Below are 11026 nucleotides of genomic sequence, written 5' to 3'. Positions count from 1 at the left end.
GCCTTGGGGGTCTCCGGGGCTTCCCCGGTGTCCACAGCCACCGGTACAGCCAGGAGAAGCCACCCAGCCTTCACCCGGCTCAAGCTCCTCGGCCTGTGCCTTCTGCGCAGAGCATCTCCAAACCAGCGGTCCACTGGCTTCCGTGGAGCCCCCAGTAATCTGCATTAACAGGGCTGAAATTAAAAGCAAACCCTTGGGTTCTAACGCGGCTCCCCAAGCTCGGCAGCAGAAGCCAAAACCATTTTGAGTCTGCTCATGGCAAGGGGGGCTGGAACTAGGTGATCTTTAAGGTCACTTCCAACCCTTACTGTTCTATGATTCTACGACTGAAGCCCAACTGCTCAAGCGCCGCAGCTGAGCAGAGATGCTCCGCACCACGTTGCCACCGGGCGAGGCACGGGGCATCACCAGCTCTTCGTTAGGGAGATGCTCAACTCAAACCAGGCAGCAGCTTCGCTGGAAGCAGCCGGCTGAAGGGCGAGGTGGGAATGCTGTGAGCGCTCTCTAAGGTTCTACAGCACCAGGACACCTTCGAAGGGCCCAGAAACACGAAAGTCCCTGCGCTGAAAGCAAAATCCCCGTGAACTGGGGGAGGTGAACGAAAGACAGGAGATAAATCAAGAGGGGAGAGGCTTTGTTTTGCTGAATAGGTGTCTGAAATGCTCCGGAGGTATGGGATGGACACTCTCCCATCACATCCAGCCATAGAATCATAGAATGGTTTGGGCTGGAAGGGACATTTAGAGGTCACCTAGTCCACCCCCTCCTTGCAATGAGCAGGGACATCTTCAACTAGATGAGGTTGCTCAGAGGCCAGTCCGACCTAGACGCAGAATGTTTCCAGGGATGGGGCAGCTCTATTTTGGCAAGATGAGCTGCAGCACCAGCACGGCTGGACCCTCAGCCCTCAAGTTTTTACTGGTCTGCTTCCCACTGTCTGCCAGGTTAAGGCAGGCAACAAAAAGTCCTCCAAACAAAGCACCCCTCAGCCTATATGGGCTTTTTCACACGGGTTTGCACACAGAGTCCCTCCAGCAAAGCCTCCAGCCTTTGGCTTTACTTAACCTGCAGGGGCTGGAGTTGGGGACAGAGGGTAGAAGGTCTCTGGGAGTTGATTAAGCAGATTTGACACTTGGATATGCCCTCCTCAATTATTTCGTGCTATCTGGGTAACCAGCCTCCCCATGCTGAGTGGCTTAGCTCTCTTACACCAGTGCAGCTGGCAGCGGGATTTGGCTTTATAGGTAGGTGTTTGCTTGAACTGTTTAATTAATGTTTGCAGTAACTTGATATAACAACCGTAACGTGCAGCACTTACATCGCACGTTACAGGTCAGCATCCTTGTGGTGGGAATTCAGAGGGCTCCCGCGCGGTGCTGCGGTCCCTGGCAGGGAGGGAGAAGGCAGGGCAGGAGCCATCCCCAGGGACACCGATCTCCCCCCGATGTTGTGTTTATCAAACACATGCTTCTCTGTAAGCCCCAGGAGATCCTGAGGGCAACCTCTGGATGCCCAGTGTGTGGCAAGCTCCAGCCCACCCAGCAGTGGGTACCATCATCTTCACGGCCTTAGGTTTGCAACCCCTTTTGTACCACCGGCAGTGGTGGATTAAGGCCCACGTTCCTCACGGTAACACAAAATCATCTGCTTATTCCCAATTTATTCAGCCTCTGGATGTGGTGGGTGTGGATCTTATTATTCAGTAGTTGGGTTATTTCCCACACAGGTAACCTCGTGGATAGATCTAATACCATCTCAAACACCCGGTGCCTTCATCGGCTCCCTCGCTTTGCTCGTGTCCGGCACCCTCACCCCAGAGAGGGGCTGTAGGCAGCAGGACGCGGCCATCAGCTGGGCTGGATGGGCTCTTAGGTTTACCTGATGCCGTGTGTTACCTGAAGCTTGGGTTCAGCCTGTGTTACCTCAGCTGAGGCTCTCGGGCTGACTCACAGGCAACTTGCCACCCCGACATTTTGAGCGAGCGGCCAGGAGTCGTCCCTCCAAAGGGACCGGCCTTCGGCTGTTGGAGCGCGGGCTGGATGAAACCCTCGGCTCTCCCAGCCACCGGGTGCGTGTCCCTTGCCTCCAGCGACATGAAAAATCGGGTACGCAGCTCGCGAGGTCGTGAGGGTGCCTGCCACTGCGCTGAATGGTGGTGGTCCTTGGGGGGACCGCGTCTCGCAGCGTGGCTTTCATGATACCTCCTCACCTGGTCCTTCGCCAGCCCAGCCCAACTGGGCAGGCGGCTAGGCAAAGCGGGCAGCCCTGCCTGGTCCATTTACCCTCTCCTGCCCCTCAGACGTGGGCCCACTCCAGCTCATCCCTCGGGGTGGTCCTCCTTCCCCTCCTCGGTCAGGAGGTGCGGGATTTCTGGCTGAGGACCAGAGCTGCTTCAGGGGACATTGCAGCCGGAGCCGTGTGTCACATCAGCTGTCCCGCAGAGGTGCTCACGCAGTTCCCAATCCAGGGAAGTCTGCAGGAGCTGCTTCAGCCGGGTCCTATCCGATTTCCTGGCGTGAACGGACAGAGAGGGAATAATTCGTCTCCTGTTCCCCAGCTCCCTCCCTGTTCAGGTTTCACCTCGGCTCTGCTTCGCCCCTACCCTGAAGAGATGCTCCAGCACCAGCTCCCATCTTGGAGAGCTTCTGAGGTGGGATGAGGTGGCCGGCACCTCCCAGAAACACGGCTGGTCCTGGTGGTGCTTATCCAGAACAGCAGTAAAAGGAGCAAGAGGAGTGACAGCATCGACAACAACAGCTGCGGACAAGTTCCACGGCGAGTCTTATGTTCAGTCCCTCTTTCACGGCACAGCGTTAGCATCTGCATTGGTTTTATCGCTCGTTATTAATTCAACCACAGCACACAGAGGCCCAAATCCAGTTTGGGCTGTGCTGTACCAAGCACTGTGGGAATACATGGCAGGATGCAGCCCCCGAAGGACACGATCGGCCCGCGGACGCACCCCTGCATGAAAGAAGAGAAGCCATTTGGCATCGGTTTCTATTTTGAGATATGTCTAAAAGTAACGGGCTCCAATTCCAGCAGCAAAGCCTATTTTATGGTACTAATTTTTAAATTGCTTTTTAAATTTCCTGTTACTGGGTTTCTTCTCATTTCCTAACATCTTTCCCAAACTCTAATGAGGATTTGTCACGCGCCTTTTGGCTCGGGGGCCATCACAGCCCCCCCCGTGACCGTGGAAACCCGTCCAGCGCCGCGTCGGGGTGCTCTGCCGGGGCAGGCGCCCACGTTGCTTCCCCGGCGAAGGAATCTTCCAGCCGGTTCGAGGAGCAGGGCTGCAGTGGGACATCAGAGCGGCGACGCGGCGACGTCGTGGCTCTGCCTAACGCGATGCAGAACCGCAGGTGAACTGCTACGTAACGAGTGCCGTCTGTTTTACCACGCTCCTCCCCTTCCCTCCACTTTTTTAAACCGCGGTGTAACGTTGGCTGCCACGGCCTGTCAGTGCAGACACTTAAATTGCCCAGAAACTCCGCCGGGTGTGCCTTCTGTACGGGTTTTTCGTTCTGTACAGGGTTTTCGTTCTCTACGGGGTTTTCGCACTCTTCTGGCCCTGCTCCCGACCCGTAGCGCCCCGCCCCACTCTCGCGAGACCGGCGCGGGGGCGGTGCGCCTATAACAGCAGCTCGCGAGGCGGCCCTCGGCCCTTCCGGCCCGGCGCGGAGACAAGATGGTGGGTGTTGCTGGCGGCCCGGGCCCGGCCGCGCTATCCCTCGGGTATCGGCGCCATCCCGCTCCCGGGGGCTGCCGGGCCCCGCTCCCGCCGCCGCGCGGCCCCGCGGGAGGCGGCGCGGGGCTCATTTCGGGCGCCGGGGGCGGGCGAGGCTTTGCCTGAAGGACAGCGGTCGGGCCTGCCGGGGGCGCGGGGGGGGGGAGCTGCCGGAGGGGGGCTTAAATACATATTTCTTAGCTGTTGGCTATTAGCTCCGTGCTTGGCCGTGCGGTATCGTCCTTCAGTCTGGATATGGGGTGGGCAGCTCTCTGTTGGGCTGAGGGTTCCCCGGGTGGAACCCGGCCTTCCTGGGCTCTCCAGTTGCAGAGGGAGGCTGCAGGGCTGGTGGTTAAAATCATCTGAGGAAAAAAAAAGACTGTGTTTACACCCAGAGCGACTGATTCAAAGGTGGATGCTGAAATACTGTTTTTACTGCCGATTTGCAGACTGAAATTTTTTGTAATGCTTATTTTCATAGTGCTCTCGATTCGTTGAAGTCTGTTGCAGAGTTATCTATGCTTCTCCATTTTCTAGGCTCCTGGGGTGCGTTGAAATTCTGGTGGCATGCTGTGGCCAAGCTGCAGCTTGTGTGGTTCCCTAACTAGCATGGGACTTGGTGAAGTCTTAAAATAAGCTTGAAAGGGAGGGGATGTTGAGGAAATCCAGGAGTGGCGTGGTTGGGGCATGAGGATTATGTTCTTATAACATTATAGTAGCATTCAGAAGCTAAACAGCTGGTGGGAGGATTTCTAGAATGCAAAATGTTTTGTATATACATAATATTCACATTTCAAGGCAAGAAGAGAATTGTTTTTGGCCCTTGAATAGGTGTTAGTGAGTCTCTATAGCAAGCACTAAACATTTATTTTCTGTCTCCAGTCTCACCGCAAGTTCTCGGCTCCGAGGCACGGGTCTCTGGGCTTCCTGCCCCGCAAGCGCAGTAGCAGGCACAGGGGCAAGGTGAAGAGCTTTCCTAAAGATGACCCCAGCAAGCCGGTCCATCTCACTGCCTTCTTGGGGTACAAAGCTGGCATGACCCACATCGTCCGTGAAGTCGACAGGCCTGGATCCAGTACGTATTAGTAATGTTGCTCTTAATAAAGGAGGTGGTTTTCTTCTCTTTGCGTGGTGAAAGATGACCTGTGTGTTTGTAGCTCTGTATTTTAGTACTAGCTTGACTTGGCCCTGTTCAGAGTCCTGGAGTGGGTGGGGTATAAAGCAGCCACACCCCTCCCACTGCAATGTGAGTGATGTCTCAGCAGCAAGACTTCACTTGTAGCAGTGGCTGTCCTCTTAATAGTTCTGTTGCTGAGCTACACCTAGGCTAAGCCTGTTTGGCTTAGCTGTGCTGTAACAGGCTGCTTATGATGGCCTCTTCTCAATGGGCAGACACAAGTAAATTGCATTTGGGCTTTTTTTGCTGATGACTGTCCAGTCCTGAATGTGGCACTCTTACTGCCATCCATTTTGTCTTTTGGGCTGTGTTGTGTTTCCTACTGAGCCAGCCTCGAATTTTTGCAAGGCATTAAATTCTGACTTGGAGTTGGTCTCTCTACCATGCATCATCTCTGCTATTGTGAAAAGAACTTGAGTCGTCTAACCTTTAATGTGAAGGATTTGTGAGTGAGAAAGAACAGTTAATAGCTGATGCTGGTGTTAATTGTTGTGCTGTGTTTGTCTTCCCCCAGAGGTGAACAAGAAGGAGGTGGTCGAGGCAGTCACCATAGTGGAGACTCCTCCCATGGTCATTGTGGGCATCGTGGGGTATGTGCAGACTCCTCGTGGTCTCCGCAGCTTCAAGACCGTCTTTGCTGAGCACATCAGTGATGAGTGTAAGCGTCGCTTCTACAAGAACTGGTAAGGGAGCAGAGCTTTTGCTTGTTGCCTTAGTCTCATGGCATGGTTTATTTTTTCTGCTGGGTTGCAGGTTATGCTGGTACAGCTCTTTGAAGAGGCTTTTCAGTGTTTAGTACTTAGCCTTGATGAACTGGCCTAATAATGGGATAGGCTGTAGGAGTGGCTCTGGGAGGGTGACAGTAATGTTAGTGCCCTCCTTGGTGTGGGGTGACAGAGGAGGCTTTTGCCTGAGATCTCCTTAACAGGCTACGCGTGATGATACTTCGACGGGCGGACATAAGGAAATCGCCTCTGGCGCTTGTTGTTGAGTGTCGAGTTCTGACTGTAGCCCTGTTTTCTCAGGAAAGGGGAAGACAAATGTTACCTCTGATTACTCTTCCAGGCACTGCTGTTGTTATTCAGAGTGTCTGCATTTGCCTGAGTGTGGCTCCAGTGTGTCTAGAGCTTACAGCCAGTTTATGAACTTAACAGGCTGAGAAGATGTCAGGGTAGAGCAATAATGATCTCAGGGGTGTTACAGTAATGACCTGACTGTTGGGCATAGCTTGGGCTTGCGGGGCAGAGGAGTGGGAAGTTACAGTATTCTGAAGCAGATGGCAGTCATCTGACAATTGCTTTAAAGACCTGTTTTTTTCTGTTATTGTTCGACATCTCTCTACAGTCTTTTGTCTTCTGTACTGTGAATGATAATGTGCTTTGGAATTAATGGCAGCTCCGCTCAGCTCTGGCAACTTTGCCTCTGTCTGATGAGCTCCAGGCTCCGCTTGCCAGAGGTGGCAGCTCCTTCCGCTCACCCTCACTTCCCGGGGGGCTGATGAAGGGCTTAGCCAAACCTTATCTCTGCTCTGCTCCTGAAGGCACAAGTCCAAGAAGAAGGCCTTCACCAAATACTGCAAGAAATGGCAGGATGAGGAGGGCAAAAAGCAGCTGGAGAAAGATTTCAATAGCATGAAGAAGTACTGCCAGGTTATTAGAGTCATGGCTCACACTCAGGTAAGTGTCTGTTGGACTCAGGTGAACACTGGAAACAGCTAAGAGAGCAAGCGTAAGGCTTGGTCCGTCTCTGTAGGGAGATTCTGCCCTCCCCGGCAGCCTAATGTTAACTGCTAAGCACAATACAAACGCTAGCACTCTTCATTGTGTACAGAGCAGGTGCTCACTGAATGCTTGAGGACAACCACTGGAAATCTTCTGAAGCATTGTCCAAAAGAGACTGAACTGTAGTACGAACTGCTTGGACTCGGTCCTTTGCTGATACTTTGTAGGCCTGGGCTGTGTTAATTCCAGCTACAAATTAAAACAGGCTGAATGCTTGACTAGGGTTTCTGTGGTCAGTGTCACTTCAGGCTGTGTTCTGTAGGGACTGCAGACACTCAGAGGCTTTTGGTTGCCTCTGTTGCTCAGCTGGAGGAGCTGTATGGCTTAGTGGTGTGGTGGCATCTCTCTTAGCCTTCAGTGCTCTGCCAGAGTTGCTTGGGAGATATAATTAAATCCAGGTTGGCTTTAAGTGCAATAAGATGCCTAGTTATGACATTGCTAATTTTACTAGAGTTTGTTTCCCATACTAGACAGCAAAGGCAGCATTGCAGCTGCTGTTCATACTTGTGCAAGTCCCTCTGCACTAAATGTAGTAGGAGTGACTGTAAATGACCCTACCCGAAGTGTCCTTCACTGTAGCAGGCTTTATCATAGCTTGGTTTGGGTTGGAAGGGACCTTGAAAGGTCATCTTCTAGTCCAGCCTGCTGCCGTGGGCAGGAACGTCTTTCAGCAGATCGAGTTGCTCAGAGCCCTGTCCGACCTGACCTTGAACACTTCCAGTGATGGAGCATCCACAGCTGCTCTGGGCAACCTGTGCAAGTGTCTTGCCACCCTCATAATAAAAAAATTCTTATGTCTGATCTAAATCTACCCTCTTTCAGTTTAAAACCATTGCCCCTTGTTATCTCCTGTCTTTCCTGGATGGAGTTTGGCTGGTGGCTGTGGGGTTAGAGATATTTGTTAATACTGTGCTCCTGTGGGTGGTGTGTAACTTCCAGGTACTGTGACTTGTCATTTAAGCCACAACACAGACTTTCCCCTTAGCGTAGGGCCTTTTACTTCAGTGTGTTGAAGTTTTATATCTTGGAAAAGGATATATTTAGTTAGAAAAACAGGTTAGGCCAGGACTAGAGCACTACTGGGGTAGTTAATACGAGGTCTGCCTTGGAAGAGCAGGAGCTGAGTTACATCTGTTCCGTTTCCTAGATGCGTTTGCTTCCGCTGAGACAGAAGAAGTCTCACCTGATGGAGATCCAGGTGAATGGCGGCACTGTTGCTGAGAAAGTGGATTGGGCCCGGGAGAAGCTGGAACAGCAGGTGCCTGTGTCAAGTGTCTTTGGCCAGGATGAGATGATAGATGTCATTGGAGTCACCAAGGGCAAGGGATATAAAGGTAAGCCCATGTAAGTTCTCCTGTTTGTGATCGGGATGCAGATTTTGATGAAATCCTAGCCTTGAGTTTTGAAAAGTGCATGGGCTAAGAGGTGAGGAGATAAATCTGTACTGCTGTCGCGGTTCAATGATGAGACCATGGAATAAGCGCTGGGCACAGCGCCTGACATCCGTGAGGAGTCATTCCATGCTGCCTTCCTTCTGAGAACACAACCTAGGGACAGCCGGAGAGGGAGCGTGGGCTGTTCTGGGGCAGGATGCTGGGTCTGGGCTCACCTTTTGTTGCCTGGGGACAGCAGCTTAAAAAGGTGGCTTAAAATCTAGTTGAACAATTCGGTGACACCTCAGTTTGACAATAGTTATGGCAACACAAGTGTCTGTTTCATGTTGCAGGTGTTACCAGCCGTTGGCACACCAAAAAACTGCCCCGCAAGACTCACAGAGGTCTGCGCAAAGTGGCCTGCATTGGCGCGTGGCACCCTGCTCGCGTGGCGTTCTCCGTGGCCCGGGCCGGTCAGAAGGGCTATCACCACCGGACTGAGATCAATAAGAAGGTTTGTGTCTGAGCTGCCGGGAGGAAACGGGGCCTGGCTGAGGTCAGAGTGCGGCAGTGAAAGGAGTGGGGAGATTTGCTTCAGACGTTTCGCTCTGTGTTTGAGTGTAATCTCGGGGGCAGTAACCATGGTCTGTTACATTGGATAACTGTAAAATTCTTGTATGGCCACCTGTTTTTGAAGTGTAACAGACATTCTCCAATCCTGTGCAGAACTGTTTGTGTTTTGTTGCTGATGACAGGCCCTGTGTCCTACCTTTTGCTAAGTAGAAATTCTTGACATTTTTAGATCTACAAGATTGGCCAGGGATACCAAATCAAGGATGGAAAGCTGATCAAAAACAATGCATCAACTGATTATGACTTGTCTGACAAGAGCATTAACCCTCTGGTGAGTTGTTGCAAAATGATTGAATGAAGAGCTCTTGAGGAAAAACTGGGCTGCTGTGGGAGGTGGTGTTGCTTAGTCATTCGCAGTATTGACTTGTGTAATGTGTTAATGCATTCCATGTGTGGCAACACTGCAGAGGCACGTTACAAACCTAGGAATTACACTTGTAAAGGACTAGCTTAGCAGGGAGAGCAGCTCTTGCTGGTTTTTGTCAGCCTCTTCTTGCTGCTGTAAGGCTTTTGCGAAGAGCAGCAGCAGCAAGGAAATTGCTGTATCAAGAAACTTGGCCAGCGAAAGGTAGTACCGGAAATGGGATTTCGGTGGAAGTGGGAATGACCAAGACCTGGAGGTGGTGTGAGGGCATCAAGCCGTAGGCAGACGTGGTCACTGGTCCTGCTTTATACCGAGCACTGACTGTTCTCTCCTTGCTCAGGGAGGCTTTGTCCACTATGGTGAGGTGACCAATGACTTCATCATGCTGAAGGGCTGTGTTGTCGGGACCAAGAAGAGGGTCCTAACCCTGCGCAAGGTGAGTAGTGCGACCTGCTGTCGGATGGGCTAAACCAGCTGGAGTCCACTGGTGCGGTGGTGGTGCCTGCTGCAGTGGGGGTTCATGTAGCCAGCTAGAAAGAGAAGCCTTGGTAGGTGCTGCTTGCACGTAATGGCAGCTGAAGTGTGATGTCGGAGTGACAGCGGAGGTGTTAGCCATGGAGGTGGTCAGAAGTAGCCAGCACACTGGAAGGCCGTTGCTGCGTGCTCACCTGGCATCTCTCTTGTAGTCCCTGCTTGTGCAGACCAAGCGCCGGGCCCTGGAGAAGATTGACTTGAAGTTCATTGACACAACCTCCAAATTTGGTCACGGCCGCTTCCAGACAGCCGAGGAGAAGAAGGCTTTCATGGTAAGGACGCTTCCTGAAGCTGGCAGCTCTGTGCTGCTCACCTCTGTGTTGTCCTTCAGCTGATGCCAGTTGGTAGCTTGGCCTTTGGGCTGCCACAGGCCCAAAATTCCTGTGAAACGAAGCATGCAGCTTCAGTTGAGGGTTTGTCCTGTCCTGCCAGCGTGGTTATACCTACAGGGGAGGCTGGGGGCTCACCTCCCCCATGACAGCGCTTGGTGCCTGCCTGAGGGGTGTCCCCGTGTTGGGGCACAAGTCCTTCAGTGATGAGGTGTGGAACAAGCACCGAGTGTCATCTGATACCTGTGGGGAGCGGCTCCAGGCGGTGGTGCTCACGGCCGGCTGTGGGTGCCGTTCTCCGTGTGTCACTTGTGGGCTGTGGGTGCCGTTCTCAGCCACTGTTGCTTGCGGGGAGAAGCAGGTCAGGAGTCCTGGGTGCCAGGCCCCCCTTGCTGGGTCAGGGTGTGCTTCGGCTGCATGGGAGCTTCCCCACGAGGTGGCACCAGCATTCCCTTGTTACAGCTCAGCTCGTTGGTGTGGTGCGGTGTGGCTGTGCGCACGTTCAGCTGTACCCCAAAACCTGTAGCTGTGGGGATGGGGATTTCCAGTGGGCTGCAATATTGAGGGCTTTTTTTGTGTTCATTTCTTTGCAGCAGGAGAAGAAATCACAGCGTTGTAACTGGGGTGTGACATGGTCTTTGGGTGCAGACTGCTGTTTACATAGTTTCTTTTTATTTTTTTTCCAGGGACCACTCAAAAAAGATCGTATTGCAAAAGAGGAGACAGCTTAATCTGTGGAATGGTCTTGTGTCCTGTGGGCTGTGCGCTCTCAGACCAAAAAATAAATATTTTAAAGAAATTAATTTTGCCTCTTGGTTTACATGTAGCTGTGTCAAGTCTGGCGCTCTGACTGCGGGCCCTATGTGTGGGACCAGCCAAGCTAAAGAAGCAAGTAGAGCTCAAATTCACGAGCACCCGACTCGTGGCAGGGTGCTTCCTGTAGTGAAGAAGCTGCTGTTGCTGATTTTGGGGGGCAGAGATTTGGGGGCAGAGCCAGGCTGCTCTGGTTGGTTGGGTGAGGTAGTACAGCAGCCGGAGCCCGAGAGGTGTTTGCAATGACTGAGGTGGTGTTCTGCCTGTTAACGCTCTGCTGGGGGGCTGCAGA

The 11026-nt window shown here is 52.6% G+C and overlaps 1 protein-coding gene and 2 non-coding genes across 3 annotated transcripts; all 3 read left to right on the top strand.

Annotated features, from left to right (window-relative positions):
• The first annotated feature begins 3610 nt into the window (after positions 1 to 3610).
• On the top strand, positions 3611 to 10724 carry RPL3 (ribosomal protein L3). The gene is made up of 10 exons (XM_075428732.1): positions 3611 to 3694; positions 4613 to 4805; positions 5422 to 5590; positions 6448 to 6583; positions 7836 to 8022; positions 8415 to 8575; positions 8864 to 8965; positions 9399 to 9494; positions 9745 to 9864; positions 10608 to 10724. The coding sequence occupies exons 1-10, from the start codon at positions 3692 to 3694 to the stop codon at positions 10650 to 10652; spliced, it is 1212 nt and encodes a 403-aa protein (XP_075284847.1). The 5' UTR covers positions 3611 to 3691; the 3' UTR covers positions 10653 to 10724.
• On the top strand, positions 6399 to 6447 carry LOC142362339 (small nucleolar RNA U82P). The gene has a single exon (XR_012764966.1). It is a non-coding gene; the product is annotated as a small nucleolar RNA U82P (small nucleolar RNA).
• LOC142362338 (small nucleolar RNA U83B) lies at positions 8141 to 8232 on the top strand. The gene has a single exon (XR_012764965.1). It is a non-coding gene; the product is annotated as a small nucleolar RNA U83B (small nucleolar RNA).
• Positions 10725 to 11026: the final 302 nt, after the last annotated feature.

This window comes from Opisthocomus hoazin, chromosome 8 (assembly GCF_030867145.1).
Source record: "Opisthocomus hoazin isolate bOpiHoa1 chromosome 8, bOpiHoa1.hap1, whole genome shotgun sequence".
Lineage (NCBI taxonomy): Eukaryota > Metazoa > Chordata > Aves > Opisthocomiformes > Opisthocomidae > Opisthocomus > Opisthocomus hoazin.
This window is presented reverse-complemented; position numbering and strand designations above follow the sequence as displayed.

Coding starts and splice junctions, on each gene's coding strand:
- RPL3 (XM_075428732.1), top strand. Junction 4,806..5,421: donor AGTCGACAGGCCTGGATCCA/GTACGTATTAGT, acceptor GTCTTCCCCCAG/AGGTGAACAAGAAGGAGGTG. Junction 9,865..10,607: donor AGGAGAAGAAGGCTTTCATG/GTAAGGACGCTT, acceptor TTTTTTTTCCAG/GGACCACTCAAAAAAGATCG.